At 44.4% G+C, this 21,307-nt stretch overlaps 2 protein-coding genes across 3 annotated transcripts in view; one reads left to right on the plus strand and one right to left on the minus strand.

Annotated features, from left to right (window-relative positions):
- The first annotated feature begins 52 nt into the window (after nt 1–52).
- hsd17b4 (hydroxysteroid (17-beta) dehydrogenase 4) lies at nt 53–10,433 on the plus strand. The gene is made up of 25 exons (XM_088375944.1): nt 53–218; nt 661–714; nt 1,840–1,947; nt 2,433–2,492; nt 2,713–2,734; nt 2,814–2,860; nt 2,999–3,083; nt 3,490–3,677; nt 4,469–4,560; nt 4,648–4,672; nt 4,799–4,927; nt 6,328–6,425; nt 6,837–6,949; nt 7,018–7,141; nt 7,218–7,269; nt 7,350–7,421; nt 7,496–7,599; nt 7,702–7,767; nt 7,871–7,940; nt 8,140–8,246; nt 8,406–8,492; nt 8,584–8,667; nt 8,729–8,870; nt 8,955–9,082; nt 9,765–10,433. The coding sequence occupies exons 1-25, from the start codon at nt 167–169 to the stop codon at nt 9,852–9,854; spliced, it is 2,199 nt and encodes a 732-aa protein (XP_088232070.1). The 5' UTR covers nt 53–166; the 3' UTR covers nt 9,855–10,433.
- Nucleotides 10,434–10,633: 200 nt separating this feature from the next.
- The window catches only part of dmxl1 (Dmx like 1), a 30,451-nt gene continuing 19,777 nt past the window's right edge, over nt 10,634–21,307 (minus strand). The window contains exons 35-51 of one of the 2 annotated variants that reach the window (XM_088375936.1): nt 20,791–21,048; nt 20,110–20,318; nt 19,879–20,027; nt 19,659–19,744; nt 19,360–19,561; nt 18,889–19,006; nt 18,437–18,496; nt 17,362–17,448; nt 17,088–17,206; nt 16,668–16,815; nt 15,879–15,939; nt 15,590–15,717; nt 15,051–15,128; nt 14,746–14,837; nt 14,540–14,592; nt 14,240–14,457; nt 10,634–12,977 (exon numbers count right to left, since the gene is read on the minus strand). In XM_088375936.1, coding sequence (XP_088232062.1) covers nt 12,726–12,977; nt 14,240–14,457; nt 14,540–14,592; nt 14,746–14,837; nt 15,051–15,128; nt 15,590–15,717; nt 15,879–15,939; nt 16,668–16,815; nt 17,088–17,206; nt 17,362–17,448; nt 18,437–18,496; nt 18,889–19,006; nt 19,360–19,561; nt 19,659–19,744; nt 19,879–20,027; nt 20,110–20,318; nt 20,791–21,048 — 2,318 coding nt within the window. In that variant the 3' untranslated portion in view covers nt 10,634–12,725. The remainder of the gene's footprint in view (nt 12,978–14,239; nt 14,458–14,539; nt 14,593–14,745; nt 14,838–15,050; nt 15,129–15,589; nt 15,718–15,878; nt 15,940–16,667; nt 16,816–17,087; nt 17,207–17,361; nt 17,449–18,436; nt 18,497–18,888; nt 19,007–19,359; nt 19,562–19,658; nt 19,745–19,878; nt 20,028–20,109; nt 20,319–20,790; nt 21,049–21,307) is intronic. The other variant, XM_088375937.1, reaches the window with a different exon arrangement.

Consider the following 21,307-nt stretch of genomic DNA (forward strand, 5'->3'; position numbering starts at 1 on the left):
CCCTTCAGTGACGTACGGAAAGGGTTAATACGTTCTCATTTCTGATTGGTCCTCGCAGGGATCGTCCTTCCCTTTGCGGAAGTAGAAGTTGTGAAAGTTCACCCTGCTTGGAAAAGAACCCAAGTGGCAAGCAGTCCAGCTCAACAACAATCACAGCCCAATAGCAATGTCTTTGTCATTTGAAGGAAGAGTTGTGCTCGTCACCGGTGCCGGTGGAGGTAAAATGACTTTGGAAACAGTATCGTTTTTGCATAATAGCGCGACTGTCATCAACGCTCAGTTCCAAGTGGTTAGCTTTGGAATGCTAAACAGCTGATCGGGGTGATTATAATAACAAAGTGCACGATTATTCCGTAAGCAAGTATTTGTCTTGACGAAAGTATCTATCGTAATATGCTGCTGCAACCGTACACATGCTCACACGTAAACACACTCATATGAGGGATTGCAGCAGTGGAATTAATAAAGCACGATTTTGTAGAGATTACAGTACTACACTAGAGACATGACATTTGCTTCCAGTCGGCCACCGGGATCAAAGTACAGCAAATCCGCGAGTGTGAAAGGGCACATGCAGCAATATTAACGCAAACAGACAATGTGGCTTGTGTGTTTGTTCTGGTTAAAAAACGCAATTAAACTCATTTTACCTGTGCGCAGGTCTTGGGAAGGAATATGCACTGGCCTTTGCTGAAAGAGGAGCCTCTGTTGTAGGTAAATATAAACTCTGCTCTCATCTCCTTTAATTCAAAAGGTTTAGGGGAATTTACTGTTTACACATTGAAAAATAAAACCTGAGGAAATACACAATTAGCCTAGGTAGTTTTAGTGAGTGGCAAGGGGGGGCACCTGCCATGTCCACAAAATGCCCAAGGGGTTGCAATAAATCACTCAATTTGAAATTTTATTATCAATGTTCCTGCGATATATATTTTATAGTGTGTAGAAATCTATTAATAATCTAATGTAGTTAGTGCTCCACTTAGCATTAGCACTCCATTTGACATTTTATAATCAATGTTCCTGATATATATTTTTTTATATTGTGCAGAAATCTTTCTATAATCTAATGGAGTTAGTGCTCCACTTAGCCATGTCATGTGACATGCATCACAATTGCCATGGGATGCAGATAATTCAACTTAAAATTTAAATGTTCATGTGTGTGGGGGGGATATCATCTATCCTCTGCCCTCCCAAGCGAACCTACTGCCACCCCTCTGCGAGCCCATGTAAAGCTGTCTAGCTCAAACACTGAATCCCAGAATAAGGTCACCATATTGCGAGGAAAAAAACATCATGTTACTAGAAAAGGTTTAATATTACAAGAATCTGGTTATAAAATAACAGAAAAAGATGTCTTTAGACTGAAGAATGTTTCCTCGCAGTACTTAACTAGATACACGGCGTGTACCATTCACAGTGGTGAGGTAGGTGTGTGTGTGTGTGTGTGTGTGATAGCGTATTACAATTTTTTTTTTTATTTCAACAGGGGTGTGCAGACTGTTTCTGTATATGAACTCAGCAGGACTTTCTGCTTCGTCGTGTGAAGCAACATCGTTTTGCACGGTTCATGGCTAAGCTCCACTTGCGATCTTATGGCGCATCCTCGGCTTTAAGCGGATCAAACGGTGTCACGTTCCAGTGCATTGTATTGATTGACACGGTGATTTAAACGCAAGGCTTAGCCGTAAACATCTTCAACAGCGGCCGCTATCTACCATGAAGTCGCCCTTGAACTGTGTGACGAGGCTTAGCGAAACGCTCCTAATCACCGGCGGAAAACTGCACTCATCGCCCATTTATTGCTAATCTTTTCCTCCTCTCACTACATTCAAGTGAATGACCTTGGGGCAGACACCAAAGGGGGCGGAAAGAGTTCTGCGGCTGCCGATAAGGTTGTGGACGAGATAAAAGCTAAGGGAGGAAAAGCAGTGGCCAACTACGGTGAGAAGTTTTTGGAGTGGACTCCATCTTGTCTTCTTCCTGCCTTCTCTTCTGCCTCTCTCTCTCTCTGTTTTGAGCTCATGGCACACAGATTGTATCCCCCTATTTTCTACCTTTTATTTTTACCATAGACAAATTGGAATTGGATGAATCCATTACAGGGTCAACTGTTCTCATATTAGCATCATTTCCTATCAGGAAAAAATAGTTTTGGATGAACAAAATGGAGGTCAACTAGCACTAGATGACACAGTAATGAAAGACTTGTTGTTGTTTTGCGTGGATATAATTCAAATGTATCATTTGAACCAATCGAAATGATGCATTGCAATCAATGATAGTGGCTATCAGAGTAGGTTAGGTAATTGGATTTTCCTCGTTTGTTGTGTATTCCTTTCATGAGCGTATTATTGTAACTGTCAGTTTTAATAGAAAATCACTCAGCTGGTTTTAAAGCTCCCCATCTCGATCTTGCACGCTCACAGACTCCGTGGAAGACGGAGAGAAGCTCGTTCAAGCGGCGCTGGATGCGTTTGGAAGAATAGGTGAGTTGCTGATCGATAAGTCACATAACATGAATCATGGCTATCCTACTTTTTGGGCTGAGTAAGTCCGTTCCAGAGCTGTGCTTGGTTCACTACGGGCGAGCGAACTTGCTCGCTCACGGCTAGCGGGATAGAGTTGTTGTTAATGTTTTTGTTTACAGCTCTCACAGCCCTCGCTTGTGTACCTACAAAATCTCATATCAAATATCTTGTTTTTCAGATATTGTCGTAAACAATGCCGGGTAAGTCATTTTATGGTGGGAAAACAACTCTTCCATCACTGTCCGCCGCCGTTTACAAGGCTTTTTCTCTTTTTGGAAGAATCCTTCGTGACCGCTCATTCGTCAGGACAAGCGATTTGGATTGGGGTAAGGTCGTGAAATGAAAAAATCGAGGGACTACTCGGACTTTCCTCTTGCCTTAGTGATAGATCATGGCACGTTCTGACAAAATCGAAATATTTGAATGGCGTTTGTCTCTCATGACAACTTTCAAATTGTTCCCAGACCTCATTCACAGGGTTCACCTGCGAGGCTCTTTTTTGGTGACCCGTGCTGCCTGGAACCACATGAAGGAGCAAAAGTTTGGCAGGTAAGACATGCTTGCATGTTTTGGTGGCCTTCTTTGCGGAAAGACAGACTGGAAGCCCGTCGAGCGCCTCGGGTAGTCAAACGTAAGTCAGCCGTTTGATGCTCCTGAATATGGTGAGCTCAGTTGGCGTCACTGTCTTACGAGAAAAAAAACCGAATCTGCATAAATGGCTCAGACAGCACATTAGATATGGATATGCAAATTTGAGCATGAAAAACAACCAAATGTGTTAATTTGGCTACGCTGCTTTTAGGATTGACCTGGATAATATGAATTGTCCTTTGATTTGTGTTAAAAAAAAAAAATCAAGAGGTCTTGAACAATTCGACCTTGCATCCCTCGTCCATCCTGTCGCGCAAACGTGACTCCTACGTGACGGCTGCCATTATGCATTAACGCCACCTAGAATCATCATGACGGCTTCAGCCGCGGGCATCTACGGCAACTTTGGCCAAGCCAACTACAGCGCCGCCAAGCTGGGCCTGCTGGGCCTGTCCAACACGCTGGCCATCGAGGGACGCAAATACAACATCCACTGCAACACCATCGCTCCCGTTGCCGGCTCACGCCTCACCGAGACGGTCATGCCCCCGGGTAAGCAGAAAGAAGGTCGACTTGGAATTCGAGGAGAAAAATACTTAATATGGCCGTCATATATTTGTAATGGCCAAAGTTTGAGGACATCTAGTTCTTTTTTCCCCCCCATCATTTCTTACTGGGGGGAAATTAATTAGAAGTTTCATTTGAGCTGGCTGAGCTGCTCCATTAATATAAAACGGTGACCCATGGTCACCATGGTAACAAGAGAGATACGTCTCTTATTGCAAGGCAGCATAGCCATGAAGTGAACTACTTTCAGGTACAGCTATTGCATGTTGATATGAATCTGCTTTTAAAATCAACAATTCCACATTTATATATTGCCCTTGCAGTTGCTTGGACTTAATCATAGTATGCTGGGTTCGAGCCACATCAGCTTTTATAAAGTCCTCTCAGGGCTATACGAAATCTATCGACGCATATTTTAAGCATGTCAATCAATTTTAAAAAGATTTCAATGAATCGTTACATCTCTCAATAGTATATTTAAATACGTATACTTTTTATAAATTAAACCGAATTAAAAATGAATTTTTAGCTGGGACCACTGTTAGAGATGACACATACCCTTTCACAACAGTTACTATTTTTTTTTTTTTGTTCTGGCGGGGTTGTGCATGACTAACTAAAACGATTCCAATGATAATGTAGCTCGACAACTTGCTGCTATTTCTGTGCACTGCTCTGCCCTAAAATGTGTTGTTAGCAGCGCAGTGAAGTGATCCCAGCAGATGCGCCTTGAAACCAGTCTGTGGTTTTTGTCCGCCTGTGTTTGTTTTATTTAGATCTGGTGGCGGCGCTAAAGCCGGAGTACGTGGCCCCCATGGTGCTGTGGCTCTGTCACGAACAATGCCAAGAAAATGGAGGACTCTTTGAGGTATTGCAGCGAGGTCTCACTCCCACCCGTACTGAAAGATGCCACCAACCTGTTCTAATGTTTCTATGATGATTCATCTGCATGCAGGTTGGCGCGGGCTGGATTGGCAAATGTGAGTCTTTTTCTTTTTAGTCCTGTCTCTATGCATCTGTTATTAGCTAGCCCAGAGCACCACCACCACCACCAGATTTGCGCTTGCTGGCATTTAAAAATGACCTCCTACTATGTGTGTGTTCAGTGCGCTGGGAGCGAACTCAGGGCTGCATCACCAGACAGAGCAACCAGCCCATGACACCCGAAGCTGTCAGGGACCAGTGGGACAAAGTTTGTGATTTTACAGACGCAATCAAGCCCACCTCAGTACAAGGTCAGTTGTTCTCTGGCACGAGTGACAGACGCTGGAAGGTTGTAAGTTCAACCGTGGCGAAAATAAACAAAAGTAGCGCCACGCTAGTATCAGGATTCTGCCTGTGTTCAAGGGAGGTACACATTTCTGGGACAGGAGTGGAAGTTGAACTTTTGGCACCCACTCCTGAAAGTATTAAATCACACCAGGCGCTGGGGCTGAGGTCAACCAATTATTTCCCGATGGCGGTTCACTGTGTGAAAACGCATCACTGGGTTAAATATACAAGGCGTAAACGGATAACGGCTGCAGTGACTCATTCGGATACAAAGCCCGTTTTGTGAGGTCTCTGTCTAAGAGGTTACTATTCTCAATTTGTATTGTGACAAATTTCTGACAATTTGGTCTAAAGGTTGGAATGTCTCATTTACTAACTTCACCACTTGATAAACCATCTCCCCAATCACATGCAGGGCGAATGTAAGATTCTAGTTAAGGTCCGAGAGGCGGGCGAACAAAACATGAGTGTCTTTGTATCGCTGAGGCAACAATGCAATAAAATGCTTGATAGGAAAGTAGTAATTACTATTTATGGCGTTTGTGTAGCATAACACCAAAACCCAAACCACTCATCTGTATTCCTCCCGAGTTTGCCTCCAGTAGAGTGTTGTTAGAGGTCAAGAAAAGTGGAGAGGAAAACAAGTGGAGGTGAGGAGTGTTTCAAAGTGAGTCACGCATAATCATTGTTGTAATTATCATTTAGCGTTACTTCTCTCCGCCTCCTCCATCCCTCCCAGTGGCGTCAAAGCGCACGGGGGTGGCAGCCCCCGACGGGAGCTAGCCGCTCTCATTAGCTCGGCTTTGCGCTGCCTCCTCATTTGTAGCTTATTACCGAATCTTGTTGCTATAACTACCTGCCAATAGACTCTTATTTATAAGATTTTTATCAGCCCTGGAGCTGTTGCTTTTGTTTGCTCACCTAGTAGCTCTGAAATGCTTCATCATTACATGGAGGAAAAAAAAAAAGACTATCACACCTTAATTTAAGAAATGTTGGAATTCATGCAAATTATTTTTTACTCCCATAAGACAATAATAATAATTAGTTACTGTTTCATTTTGTGTGCAGTGCATTTAATTTGTATTCAATTATTACATTAATCTCTTATATTCATGTGCAGTGTTAATCTGCCCTGTTTTATGTTATGTGATTTGTTTATTTATTATTCATCACTCTTATTTATTCATTGTTTGTGCCTTCTTGTTTTTTTTTTTGTGTGTTGTTTACTTGTATGTATATTGTGTACTATGTCTTGTCACCGTGGGATAGTGGGAACGTAATTTCGATTTCTTTGTGTGTCTTGGCATGTGCAGAAATTGACAATAAAGCAGACTTTGACTTTTCTCTCACCTGTTTACAGAATCTCTTCAGTCCATTGTGAACGTCCTGTCCAAAGTGGAATCGGGGGTTACCGCCAGTCCGACCTCTGCGGTGTCCTCTGCTGCTGGCATCAACCCTGTGAGTGCAAGACGCAAATAACCAAATATTAGCGTCACTACTAACTTTCCCGATCAACTGTACAAACTTAGAGAAGTGGCGTGCGTGCGTGCGTGCGTGCGTGCGTGCGTGTGTGTGTGTGTGTGTGTGTGTGGCCATGCACATTAATATTCGATTAGTGGGGTCCAATATTTAACACATGGTAGAAAGGCAGCACAATTAAAAAATGTCTCGGTCAGTGCTTTGGAGCGCTCCTCATGCGGCTGCTGATCGCATCCGTCGACCTGAAGAAAAAGCCCAGACGACGGCCATCGATAAGACTAACAAAGAAGCATTTGGCATGAAGCCTCATTTGATAATTACTTGAGTGTGAAGGTGCCGAAAGACGGGCAGAACTGAGCATCTAATGAGAGCCTCTTTTCTTTGTGTTAGACTGCAGTAGTGGGACAAAAACTTCCCGTGACCACGTTTGACTTCACGCACACGCAGTGCATCCTGTACGCGCTTGGCGTGGGCATGTCCACCAAAGACCCCGACCACCTCAGGTGTGTGATTACTGCTACTAAAATGAGACCTTCGAAGGAACATTGCACCACCTGATTGTTTTTGCCAGGTTCTTGTACGAAGGCCATCCGGACTTTGGCTGCCTCCCGACCTTCGGGGTTATTCCTTCTCAGGCGAGCATGATGGACGGTGGCCTGAGCTCTTTGCCAGGACTCGATATTGACTTGACACAGGTGGGGAAAAAACGCATAATGTTAGCTGAAGAATCACAGAATTAAATATTTAAAGTACATGTTTGTCACGCGTCAGGTGTTACATGGCGAGCAATATTTGGAGCTCTACAAACCTCTTCCCACTTCTGGTATGAAACACTCAACAGAGCCTGACCCTCCAAAAAGGTCAAATCTTTTATATCACTTTTTTGCTCCTCCCCTGGTTAAGGACAACTGACCTCAGAGGCCACCGTAGCAGACGTGCTGGACAAAGGCTCCGGGGCGGTCATCCTCTTGGACGGTGAGTGAGTCCTCCGCTATTGTGACCCTCCCAACTGTCCCCCCCGACTCAAAGTCCTTCCCTTCCTCTCTCAGTCAACACATACAGCGGCGGCGAGCTGCTCTGCTTCAACCAGTGGTCCGTGTTTGTGGTCGGCGCCGGAGGCTTTGGAGGCAAAAGAACATCGGAGAAAGCGAAAGTGTGTTGAAATTTGTGTGGTTTTTTTTTTTTTTTTACGACAATGCAATAAGACATGAGGAATATTAATGGGGCTTCCCGCTGTGTCGGATAAACCCTGCAGCCTCTTGCGCCGCCGCCTCAGCGTGCTCCAGACGTCGTGCTGGTTGATTCCACCACTAACGACCAGGTGAAAAAGAAGCAAATCAAATGTGAAAAGAATGATTCCCAGGCCTCGCTATTGTAGATGTTGTCTGTATTATGATTTATGATTCTCATCTCTGTCCCCCTAGGCGGCCTTGTACCGTCTGAGTGGGGACTGGAACCCCCTCCACATTGACCCCAGCTTTGCTGCCATGGGGGGTAAGACTTGAATTGTATTGACATGACAGTTGCCAGTCCCCAACATGTCTATGACACGCTTTTGGTCAAAATATACTAAAGACTAGGGAATTATATTAAACTTGACACACCCTATTTTTTGTCTTGCTGAAATTAGCTGGTATTGAGTGTACACCACCACAAATATTTCATATAATATAAACGACTTTTTTTCGCTTAGGTTTTCAGTCACCCATCCTGCACGGTTTGTGCTCATTCGGCTTTGCGGCAAGACATGTCCTCAAGCAGTTTGCTGGCAACGACCCCTCCAGATTCAAGGCCATCAAGGTTTGTTGGATTAACTCGCCACGCTTTTGCTAGAGTTCAATTTTGGTGGCAGTAACTCAGGCCATGGGATCACATAGTGTAAAAATTCCACGTTTTGTTATCAAGTGGTCAAATTCCTCCCTTACCGTTTTGAAAGCTTGGTTGTGTGGCTTCCCGCAGGTCCGCTTTGTGAAGCCGGTGATACCCGGTCAGTCTCTGCAGACGGAAATGTGGAAGGAAGGCACTCGAGTCCACATTCAGTGTAAAGTCAGTATGGTTTGCTCCAATCCAAACACTTTTGTCATTCAGCTTCTTACCTGCTTTTTCAGCTTCTTACCTGCTTTTTGGTCTCTTCCAGGTCAAGGAGACAGGCGCCACGGTGCTTGCGGGCGCTTATGTCGATTTACACGAATTGGCTGAGACGTCTCCCGGTCTTCCTCAGGTGGGTACCTGTGAATCTCACACAAGGAGGTCGCAACTTTAAAGATCTCTGGATGGCGTAGGCGGGGGCAGGCCTCCAGAGCGAGCTGGTGTTCGCAGAGATTGGCCGCCGCATCCAAGAGTCTGGCAGCGAGCTGGTTAAGAAAGTCAACGCCGTCTTCGGCTGGGAGATCACCAAAGACGGCAAGAATGTCGCGGAGTGGAGTGAGCGCATTTACGCACCACAGCCGGTTGTAATGAAGTGCTTTAAACACATCGGATTTGTAAACAGTAGCTCTTGTTTGCCAGCGATTGATTTGAAGAACGGGAGCGGCGCGCTACATCGAGGCACCTACAGCGGGAAAACGGACGTGACTTTCACGGCATCAGATGACAACTTCATGGCGATAGTGCAAGACAAACTCAACCCTCAGAAGGTAGGAATGAATTTTCTTATTTTTTCTAAAAACAGTGATGTATCGAGATTCATTGGGGTGTCAGAACAAATTGCCATATGCTGAAAATGTTCAGGCTTGACATTTTATGAGCAGCTTTTATGATGCCACTGGTACACCAGTGAGGGATGCAACCTAGATATGTCATCATCCCACTACACATTGTCATGTAAAATAGAAAGTAAAGCATTCAGCTTCTCTTTGAAACCATTTGTAGTGTTATAGGGTTAGCTGCAAAGTCAGCCTTGAAGGAATTGTGCTTTTACTCCAGAAGTAATGAATCTTTGCGGGTGTAGTCGGATTCCCTGAGAGTAGCCCGTGTGAGTGAAAGCAACCAATTTGTAAAGACTTTTTCCATTCAACACGTCAAATAATGAGCCATTCGAGAGGCTTTTTCAAGACCAAAGCTCTCACAGGTAATCAATGGACGTCATTTGATATCGCTGCAGCATTTCATCTGTTACAGGCGAGCACAGAATTTATAACCTGGTCACGACGTTTCATATTGATCCCCGTGGGTTTTTTTTTTTTCCCTTCCAAAAGATCAACCCAGAGAAAGAGCCAGTGGATTTTTGTTAAGGATAGCCGCGGCCTCGTTAAAGACAGTTTGTCCAAATATTTTGAGGTTTGTGGAATGAAACATTTCTTTTTCTCCACGGTATAGGCATTTTTCTCTGGCAAGCTCAAGATTCGTGGAAACGTCATGCTAGGTCAGAAGCTGGAAGTCATCCTGAAAGATCACGCTAGGCTGTGAACGCCTCTGACAAAAGCCAACCCACCCAGGGGGAGGGGGAGCGGGGGCACTCCATATACCTCGTTCGTCAACACCATCCACAGGCTGCGGCAGAATTTATTGTAACCTACCATTACAATCTAAATTCAAAACCTTAATGGAACAGTTATAAAAATGCTCATAATATTAATAAATCTGTTCTTGAATTATATGGTCCTCTGAGGACTTAATGAAATGATTCCCCATCTCTTATGTAAGCTTATTTCCTGAAGGTGGTTGCCTGGTTAAAATAACAATGGTGTGTTATCGGAGATCCAAATCAATTAAGTCAGAAAATCAGTGTAATTGAACGAGTTAGTCCATTTGAATGGATCCACACTGACTCTTCGACCTTGACGCGCCATTAAAATGTCACGTATTGATTCCCAAACAGATTTTTCTTTCTCTGGTAGCACTAAACACTGACAGAAATGGATTCGGCTAAGTGATATTGAAAGCAATTTAACAAACTGTAAATGTTTCTACAAATGTGATGTTTTCTCTTCTAATCAATGCTAATGTGGACATTTAATATTGTTTGCTAATAAAGCCTTAAGATTATTCTGTTGTCATTTTGTCATGAATATAATTATTAATATTGTGAATGGGCACCATGGTGTAACTGAGGTTGTAGGTTTGAAAACAAATTACATCTCCTCTAATTTAGTTGTTTAACAAACTGACATTTTGTATGTTAATCTGATCCAATTATTGTACTAGGTTTGAGAGATGAGTCTTGGGGAAAAAAAAAACTAAAGCACTCACTTTGATCAAGTTTATTCCACTCTCCAGCGTGTATAGAAGTGCTCTGCGTCAGATAAAATGTATTTTTCAACTCCACAAGATGGGTTAGGGGTACACATCCTTTTTTCCTTAGACACACTTGAGAACAAAAAAACCCCCAAATTGCATCGCGACTGTTTAGGCCAAAGAAGGAAAAGAAATCCTACATGTGCCGTTCCGCCAGTCAACACGTTTCATAAATAAGAGTTGGATTTGTACAAAATTGGTCAACTATTTGGCGTAAAATGATTGTACAAGCGAGTGGAAGGATGATGACAGGAAAGAGTGTGAAGGGCTCATTTTAAAGTAGAAAAAAAGCTCAATTTTAATTAAGTTGAAGTACAAGACCATGTGCTATTTTTTTATTTTTATTTTGATAGAAAACTTATGCAGTTCACACAAAGTAACGCTGTAATGAGCATAAAGTGATATTTTTAAGAATACAGGATTGAGTTATTATTGATGAGAATAAGTTTTTTTCTGATGACTAGAATAGTATTGGTGGGTTTGGGGAACAAAAAAAACATTCGTACATTTAATTTCATTAATTTATTCCCGAATAAGTTTACTTTTGTATTAGATGGAATATTAACATTTTTTTCCCAGCAATCTTACAACTTAATTTTCATAAAACAGCACATTTCTGTCAATGGTATATTTAATATTGTTGCAATTTTTGGTCATATGACTTCTAATTCATTTAGAAATCAATTTGAGTAAACATTCAACGTTTGATGTTTGAACTTAAAATTGGCGAATGGATTTTCCAGTTAAGATTTTAGCTTTATTTCTTCTAGTAATGTTAAATGTCATTCGAAAGAACAACTTCAGTCACTCAATTCTGTTCTGTAGTTTTTGTGTTTTTTTTTTTTTTTCTTTTTCAGTGTGGGCCTATCACTCTCTGCACGCGTGTAGATAATATAACGACATCTCCCCGGGAAATCAAAACTAGCATGCATTTTGTTCCTCTATTCGCACGAAAAGGTGCAACATCACCCCCTTCACATTAGCTAGTAGCATTTAGCACGGAAGACATGGGATGAGCAACGGTGGAGGCGAGAAAAATCCTTTAAATGGCTGAGAAAACAACAAAGGAATCCATTTTAATTCAAAGTATCCAAGATGAATCACATTTAGTAGCAGAAAGTGTGATGTTATTGGAATAAAACATCTGTACAAATAAACAGTTAAAACCTGCTCACCCACAAGACTTCTTTTCAGCTTATTCGGGAATAACAGCAGCAGCCACCCTCCCAAAATAGGAAAAGGGGGTGTGCCCATTTAAAGAGGGGCACTGGTTAAATTAAAGCTACATTTTGTGCAACTTTATACGAAGAATACAGACCACCACAGCTAGTTAGTAGTCAGAGATTAAGGACACTTCATATAATTGGCGAGGAATATAGATCTTTGTCTAATGTGCTGTACATCGCATCATATTTACATTATTCTCAACTGCTTTGTTGACATTTTACACGACTCACAAAAAGTGTGGGCTTTGGGCTAGATTGCACTAGAACCTTCACAGGTGAACTGAATTTGACCTCTAAACTTTTGATTGCACATTTCAGTGGGAATAATCCCAACATTTTGCAAGTCGTGTAATTCCGAGTCTCCGTTATGTGCAAATAGAGATTTTCGGATGACGCGTTTCCAGCGATGTGCATCGTGTGACTGAGTTTAGCATGAGCGTGAGAACCGGAAAGGTGGGTGCCACAACTCGCCTTACCTCTAGCCTGCCTGCAGACACTTTAGTCTTTGTCAGGCAGCTGCAGTTATCACCTTGTTCCCGACAGAGAACTGCAACAAACGACACAAGTGGTGTTTATCTCAGCTCAAATGTGCTTTGAAAAGCCAAACTTTCAATCGGGAATGTAAAACCGAATCCGGTGCGCTCGGATGTCTGCTTATCGTCTGCTTACAATCAATCCAGGATTCTCTTACCTCCTGCCTGTGCAGACAAATCTCAACTGGACCTCTTTTAAAAAAAAAAAAAAAAGACAAATAACAACCCTGTGGCCACTTTGTGACTTTCTGGGTCCATGGGTGGAGTATCTCTACAGTTCCTGTCTACAAAATGAACTTGACATCACTTTTGAGGTTGCCGTGCTGATGCTGCCGGGTGTTGTTGTTGTTGTTGACGCTGAAGCGGTTAGGCATGATCCTCATTTTCATGGTGCCGTCAGCGCCGCAGGAAAAGATGTGATTGGCTGGCCCAAACTCCACCTGCATGACGCCCGTGCCCAAGTTACGGAAGAGCGACTGCCGAGCGTGTTCGTTGGGGAAGCAGTAGAGCAGACACTGCGTGGCCAGGTTCCACATCTGAAGACACATCGCAAATACTTTTGATTTGGGCAGGATTCCCATCCATTGAGAAAGGTTTACAATCAAAGCTCACCCAATCATGTCATGACTTGTGATCATGTGTGTTAGCGTCATGGACATTCCATACCGAAGAAAAATCCTAACGACGCATTCATCAACTGGCCATCCATTTTCTTCGTCCACCATTTAACGTCAATAATGTAGCAGGTCGGTAGCACGTTTGTTCCCTGCCTAGCGAGCGGATAGGAAGCCGCTCCGTTTGAAAAGCCAGCATGAGAGTCATTTTATTTGATGAGCTCCATCGCAGGCGCAGAGCCTTAATTAATGTCACATCATCTGGCCCTTCCATACGCACCCATCAAACACTTCGAACTCCACGCTGCTTTTCAATCGGCCGCCATGCAATTAAGACTTCACATGTTGGGGCAATAGATTTTGAATCGAAAGCAGGTGCGGTGACGGATGAGGCGCCGCCCTGAAGATTGGCTCGCCAACCTTGCACTTACACTTTGCCGTCAGTCAAATTGTGGAGAAAGCAGCTGCTCCTGACACCTGCTAGCACCTTAATCCGATGGCCGACGCGATGCGACCTAACAAGAGACGGACGCCCTGCAGGACTTTGACCCTTACTTTGTGTGACAAAAACAATCCAAAGTGTTTTGAACATGTTTTGAGCACCCACTGTTGTCTCTGACATTAAATGATGCTGATACCAGCCACCAATATTAAAGGCAAAAAACATGACATTGGGGTAAAATCCCCCTTTCTAGCAGTTGGTGCTACACTGCGGCTGCTAGACATGTCGGCCAATCGTCAAATGTTCTCCTCCTCCTTTTGCTTCTTCCTATTCAAATATTCACTATCTGATTTTGTTTTCTTTTAAACGTCATTCTGGGGAAATGACATTTTCTTATATTTTTCAAACGTAAACAAAAGTTGTACCAATCAACCCCTACTACTTTATAGAATATATATCAGAATAAAACACATTCAACTCCAACCCTCCAGTCAGTTATTTGCCATCAATAGCCATCAGTGGCAGTGAATGAGTTCAGAGGAATTATGGATAATTGTGATCAAAACAAACAAACAAAAAAAACCCACACACAAACAAACAAAAAAAGGTGAACTATGTTTTCTGACAAAGGATGCCTTGAGACTAATATCGACGGCTAAACTAACTAATGGCAACTTGTCGTACATTAGAAAAACAAGCAACACACCAAACAACCTCAGGGGGTGGAGGTGGCACAACGTACCTTCAAGCTGCCTTCGGCAGACCCGCTGATGAAGCAGTCCTCGGTCGGGTCGACGGCGAGGGCTTTGACGGGCGAGTCGTGTGCCTGGAAGCTCTGCCGCTGGTGTCGGTGAGGAAGCTCCAGAACGCTGATCCAGCCCTTTCTCCCGCCCGTGATCAGCAACTGCTGCCTGGGCGCCATTAGCAGCACGGTGGCGCCGGACTCATGGCAGCAGAAGGCTGAAGAACAATTGGTCGATGTTAAAAAATTGACTCCAGGATTGAGTCGCCACATGTACTGCACGTTGTGTATGCACCTCACCATGGACAAGGCTATTCATGGGAGTCACCAATGTGTCCCACAGACACACATTCCTGTGGACAGAAACAAAGCACTTTGGGAAAACAGTTGAACATACTGCGCAGTGGAGCCTCTAATGTCCTCGAGAGGGTTTAAAAAGAATAAAATCAAATTAGTGTCCCAGAAATGCGGCTCCGCTATATAGAGGATTTGATAGATTGTGTTACCGGTTGTCTGTAGACAGACCCGCAGTGGCGATGAGGGAGGAGGAGCCCACAAAGACAAAATCATGAGCCGTCTTGTTGTGGCACTGTAGAGTCTGGCACACGCACACACAAGCACATAAGACGCTTACTAACACTGACAGTAATCGGGAGGCAGCGGAATAGTGAATCAAATGAAAAATGCGAGTCGAAGGAGGAGGGAGGCTGGTGTTGGTGAGACATCACCAGAGAGGTTTTGACCCGAAAAAAGAGAAGGCAAAATGAAAAAAGAAGAGCATGTGACAAAAGAGGCTGGTGTGCAGGCGTACCAGATAAGGTTTGGGAGCGGCTCCGCTTGTGTTGGTCTGCCAGAGACTCAAACCGCCATCGGCATCCACGATTCCAAACTGCACAAAAACAACAACCCCGCCGTTAGAATTAAGTCAGGCAATTTATTCCATTTTCTTCTCACAGCAGGCTCAATGTCAGCTGCATCGGGGACACCTGTTGAGACGCGGCGCCCCCTTCAGGTAACGCACACCACGCTCTAAACCGCAGCGCTTACATAACCGCGGGAAACGTTTGTTAATTCTGCCAGCAGCTCTAGCTCTTTTTCGGGCCGAGCCGAGAGAGGAGACCTAGACGGCGTCGAGGCGCCATCCGAGAACATGTTTGGCGGGAGGCGAGTGCACTCGGCCGAAGAACAATGTGCACTGGAGCCAATTCCCGGCTGTGCTTCGTGCCAACGTGGCACAGTTGCGAACAAACGTGCGAAGATAGAAGATCTCGGTGGGACGGGCTCACAATAGAGCAAAGAATAGCGAAAAGGCAAGGTTCAATGGGAGAGCAATAGGTTGATTTAAGCAACCTTATTTCCTTGATGGTTGAATCGAATCCTGGTCACTCTGGAGTTGCCTGGACTCCTGAAGCAGATGATCTGCTGGGAGTGACCCCACTCAAACATCCTCACGCTCCCGTCTTGCGCCCCTGTCAAGTCTGCAGCGCCAACAAGAAAAGAAAGACATGGATCGTATCATCTGTGATGCCACGACAAATCCATCCTCCTTGGGAAATATTTGGGGTGATGTACCATAACGGGAAAAGCAATTAAAATGAAAAGCTGCCAACTCTTATCGGACAGACAGATTTGCACTTACAGTACGGCAGCGTGGGATGTGAGGTCATTCTTCTCACATTGTTGATATTTCTCTTGATCATCTGAAGGAAGAAGGTGAAAATGAGGAGGAGGACAAAAAGACGTGTGAGCCAATACTAATGCAGAACTTCATTGTCATGCCTTTTGTAGTAACTATCGTTCATGCTGAACAGACCACGCACGGCACGGCACGGCGTCAAGCGTATGGGCTAAAGTGCTACTTGTCATTGACATGAGGTTCTGTAATGCAAATGTTGGATGTGTTCCAATGGCATTTGGTACACAGACGACACAAACGAATGAGATTCAACACAACAAAATAACAATAAACAACTACAGCCAGCCTATTAAGTCCATTCTTGGCACAGCTCTGTTCACCTGTGTGACGTGATTACGGACTCATTTTAAACCAACAACTATTTACTGACATGTTCTGCTGGCTCAAATAGGTAGTCGTGGTTCTTACTGACCGTGTGCAACGTTATTAAGAGCAGCGGGTTCTCTGGTGAATGTGAATGAGGGTGAGTCACACACATTCATCTCAAAGAGTGAAACCAAAGCAATCTTTCAGCGGCTGACGGCAATCTAAGCCCACAGCAGTCCTCTCTGCGCAGTGCGTGGGAATTCAAAGATCACACATCTTAGGCTTACTTGACAATTTAGCATGGTCAGATGAGTCAATGTAATGTCTTGAGGGTATGGCTCCAAATTTTCAATGTACGCTTCGTTGTAATCACCACTGCCAAACATGTCACAGCGACCTCCCGCCAAAGAAATGAGTAGAACTGACCACGGAAGCTCCCCGGCCTGTCTGGTGGCCTCCAAGCCACGGCATGTTGATGGGCGTGCCGGGGCTGCTGCGAGTGTACGGCGTGGTGCCGTGTAGGCTGATAAAGTCATCGTGCGTGTGGACCACCAGGAAGTCATCTGTGCCCACTCTGCAGAGACAATAACATTTTGCATCAGAGTAGTGGACAATAGAGGAAAATGGCCATGCTGTGTAACTATAATATCTTTAAAAACCAAAAAAAAAACCCCCCAAAAAACCAGTACTACATAATGATGTGGTGGGCCGGATCTGGCTCCCGGGCCTTAACTTTGACACCTGTGGTATAGCCATTTTCCACCAAGCAAACAAACGTAGGCATTGCGTCCACATGGCATCAGTCCAACTCTTATCTAACAAGACAACCCCCCGTCCGTTTCTTACCCTTTAGTTTCAACCTCTTCGTCATCGATCCACGTCAAGATCTGCGTGGCCAAAATGGATGAGACATCCAACTCCTGAATGTCATGTGTAGAGGCCATGACTAAGCAATTACGATTTGCCTGAAAGACACACAGTAGTGACCATACTGTGAGTGGGAGTGAGTGGATAAAAGTAGAGAAGTCCTGTCTGGTCACAAAATGATTCATATGCAAATGTATAAGACGACGCCATTGATTGTGGTGAGGGTGTATTTAGTTTTATACGGGAGGTATACCTTGTTGATGGCAAAAGCCGTGATGATGTCTGACTCCTTGTGAATGATGCGAGCCTTCCCCCCAGGGCAGCCCAGATCTGACGCAGTCTGTACACACAAACACACGCACCCAATCATCACAAGTTTATAAAGATTTCCTTAAGGCAAATATGCTGCCACAACTTCACCAAATATTCCGCTTCTAACTACAGAGCCATTGACTTGACAAAATAAATAGTGTCACATTTGTTTTTTTCCCCCCCCTGCTTTCCAAGATAAAAGCTGACGTGCCGGCAGCCAAATCACAAAGCGGACCCTGCTTCTATGTGTCCAACACTGTACATACGCGTGCGTTTGCAGTGCCTTGAGGGGAGAACACGTGGGGCTCGGTCGTGCCGCCCCGCTAACCTCCAGTGAGCAACATAACCGGGTTAGCCCAGTCAGACAGCGGGAGCGCGGTGGCATATGAGCAATAAGTACAAGTGCAACCGCCGAGGTGACTGTTACGTTGTGATTGCGCAATTATTCGAAACGGGACGCACCCTGAGAGCAGGAGATGAAATCACGGCCTTTACGACATTTATTCGAGAGGAAACGGCCGTGCGTCTCTCTGTCAGATGGGATAAAGTATAATTTGACTGGCCTTAATCTAAATATGGTGGTTTGCCATTTACGCAGCGCGCATAATCTCGGCGGGATGCAGATTGAGTGCGACAGTGTTAGGTTCAAGAATGCGAATCGTTTCGGTTTCGCGAGTCAGTCCTCTGAGACAAACGGCACTGTACTTAAAATAAGCTGTGTTTACAGCATCGGCGTATGGCACAATGTACTTCACATGAATAGACAGACAAGATCCATTTGAAAACACCAGTGCCAGTTTTGCATGTGCTCCAGTTCTGTCATCAAGACGTGCCATCAATGCTACTCTAGTGCAAAATGCAAAAAATAGGCCAAGTCAGTAAGATTTCACCACCAACACTGCTGCTAGTTTGTAATATGCTGTTTGGAAATGACTCAAGTCATACTGATTACAAAACTAGTTTTTATACATACGAGTACACATTAACAACACATCTATTGTATATGGCAGCATTACCTGGTGGTTTCCTGTCTCGTCCATCCCTGAACATTTCATATCAGTCTGGTCCTCAACCAACTTTATTGATTTGGGAGGTAGCATACCACAAAGGACACACACACACACACACACACACACACACACACACACACACACACACACACACGCGCGCGCGCACAACATGGAGCAAGCAGTGGACCATGCATACAAACACACAGAGAAAGTGAATTATTGTGATGTTAATCAAACAGGCAGCGATTACTTCAACAAACACATTGCCATGCGGCTGGAAGCAGTAACAATACATTTCATCATGCACAGCTAAAAGAAAAAAAACCCAGAAACATTGGATTTCATCAATTGTAGTGCGCTTGAATTAAGATTTGATTCCAACTCTGCATTAGCAAAGCAGTGTTATTTGCTGGCATTTCAATATGGCATGCGTGATTAAGTGCAGTGGAAACGTGTACCTCGCCAGCGTCATGTTTCTTGGTGAAGATGTTTTTGATGAATGTCTCCTGCACTTCATCTTGCTTTACCAGGAACTGCCAAAGGCGCTTGACAGGGAGGGCTGAACGGTGGCTCGTCCTGGAAACGACAATAAAAGGTGCCGTGTCAGCTGGATTAGCTCAAGCAAAATTCAAAAACTGGAAGCAATTAATTATTGCCGTTTTGTACTACTAATAAATATTCACGCTCATGTTTGGAGCACACCATATCTATCAGGCATATTGTTGCTTCAAGGACACTAATGGCATGATGCTAAAAACAAAAGACAGGAATTTAACAAACTGTCCATCCACGAGCTCGAAACGGGAACTCATGGCAGTGTAATAAACAATAACGCTGCTCCAATTACTCTGACATGATAAATTTACAATCACTTCCACACAATCGACAGAATTTCTATTTACTCATTGGAATGTGGGTCACGGGCCTACCTGAATGGAGTGTTGGATGGTTCAAACAGCGCCTTGTGTCTGAGTAGGGCGGGGCCTGGCGTGATAGCTTCCTCCTGGAAGTGTGTGGAGATGTACTTGGAGGGAGGGCCTCCAAAGATTTCCAATCTTTTCTGCAGCACCTGCTCCCAGCGCTGCAGTGTCTTCAGCACACTGTGACACAGCGGGGAGGCTCCAGGCAGGTCTGCGCCAAGCGGGATTTAAAAAAACAAGACAGAGGATGACAATACAGCGTGTGTGCGTGTGTGTGTGTGTGTGTGTTCACAATAGCTAGTACTGACCCAATAGATCATATCCTGCTATGGGGTAGAAGGACTTGAGGTTGACTAGCACCAGCTGAACCATTGCCAAGCGCATTAAACACCAACTGGAAGAAGAAGAGCATTAAAATATACTGTAAATAGTTGACAGTGGTCCAACATGGGTCTCATATAAAAACATAGGGCCAGAAGATTTACAGACGAGCCTCGACTTGTGCCGGCCGAGAAGAGCGCTATCCACCTGTATGAATTGTAGTTAGTGTGCTCTTTTTTAGGAGAGTTGGGGTCAAATATATCGTCGTATTCATCTTCCTCCTCTTCTTCATCTTCACTGCCCTGGCTCTCTTCAGAGTCGTATTGAACTCGGTTATCTGACGGCGGCAGGGATGGCTGGTGGAACAATAGAAGACAAGAATCATTCAAATGAGCTTGTAGGAAAAATACATTTTTGAGTGAGAGTCTTCGGGGATACCTTGGCGATCAAGTAATCCCAAATACTGAGCTCCGGCGGGACAAAACATTCTTTGAAAATGGAAGCGGCTTCCTGGTCCACCACAGGTTCGGACTTGGGGCTGGACGGAGGGTCCTTGTCTATACTGGAGTCTTCCTTCGATCCGCTGCGTGACGAGAGCAGTCGGAACCGTCGGGGTTTTTTATCAGGGACGTCTGTGCCCGGTGAAGCTGTGGATTTAACGAGCGCATAATTGTAATATCCATCTTGCCTTGATTTATGATGTAGATAGAACGCTAGCAATGAAAAATACAGCCAGTGGACACTTCATTAGGTACAACAGCAAAAGAAAATCTGCTTCCATGATAATTCTCAGCTGTGATTTCCTGTGCGCCGTCAGTCATAATTATTTGATAATGAATACAATTGGTTGTAGTACGCAGTATTAACCTAAGACATGTTTAGGGATTAGTTTAGTTTTTAGGATTAAGAGGCTTTTATCTGGACATAAAAATCACTGAATAAGACAAAAATGAAACTAAAAGCTCTGGCACAGAGAGGATATGGACTAAACAATTCTTACTAAGGCTGATAACATCTTACAACGTCCGAAAGACAAGAACAATAATTCAGCCCCGCTGATTTAATTTGGCCCATTTTGTTCCACACTCAATGAAATTCAACTTGATCGTCCTCGCTTACCTGGCGGGGGAGTTTTTGCTGGGCTGTTGGCTTTCTCAACAACGGGAGTTCGTGCGCCGCCTCCGAACACCGTCACCCAGAGGTTGCTGCTGAGGGGGTGGGCCATGATGCGAAAGAGCTCATTGCTTGAGTGAGTGGCCATGCCGTGCACAAAGAGGCTGAGGTAAACAGCTGTCAGGATCTCACAGAGCAACACGGCAAGGCCCGGCTGACTCTCATCACCCGCTGAGCTCAACAGACGGATCATTGAGGCGATGCCTGGAGAGCGGCACAGCGAGTGGGGAGGCAAAGTTAGGAAACTTTAGGAAAATGAAAGTTTAAGGGTTTCATCTGTGTTGGATTTGTGGTGGTGGGGATTATTTCTATGTGCATCGTTACGCACAGCAAAGCAAAGGCTTGAAAAGGATGAAGGTGGAAGTGCCGTTAACAAGTATGACCATATTTTCTCGTTGGATGTGTCTGCCATGTAAATGTCTCCTGGTCCCATAAGCATAAACAATCAGACAATTTTGAATCC

This window comes from Syngnathus floridae, chromosome 5 (genome assembly GCF_059516105.1).
Source record: "Syngnathus floridae isolate MCC-2025c chromosome 5, RoL_Sflo_1.0, whole genome shotgun sequence".
Classification (NCBI taxonomy): domain Eukaryota; kingdom Metazoa; phylum Chordata; class Actinopteri; order Syngnathiformes; family Syngnathidae; genus Syngnathus; species Syngnathus floridae.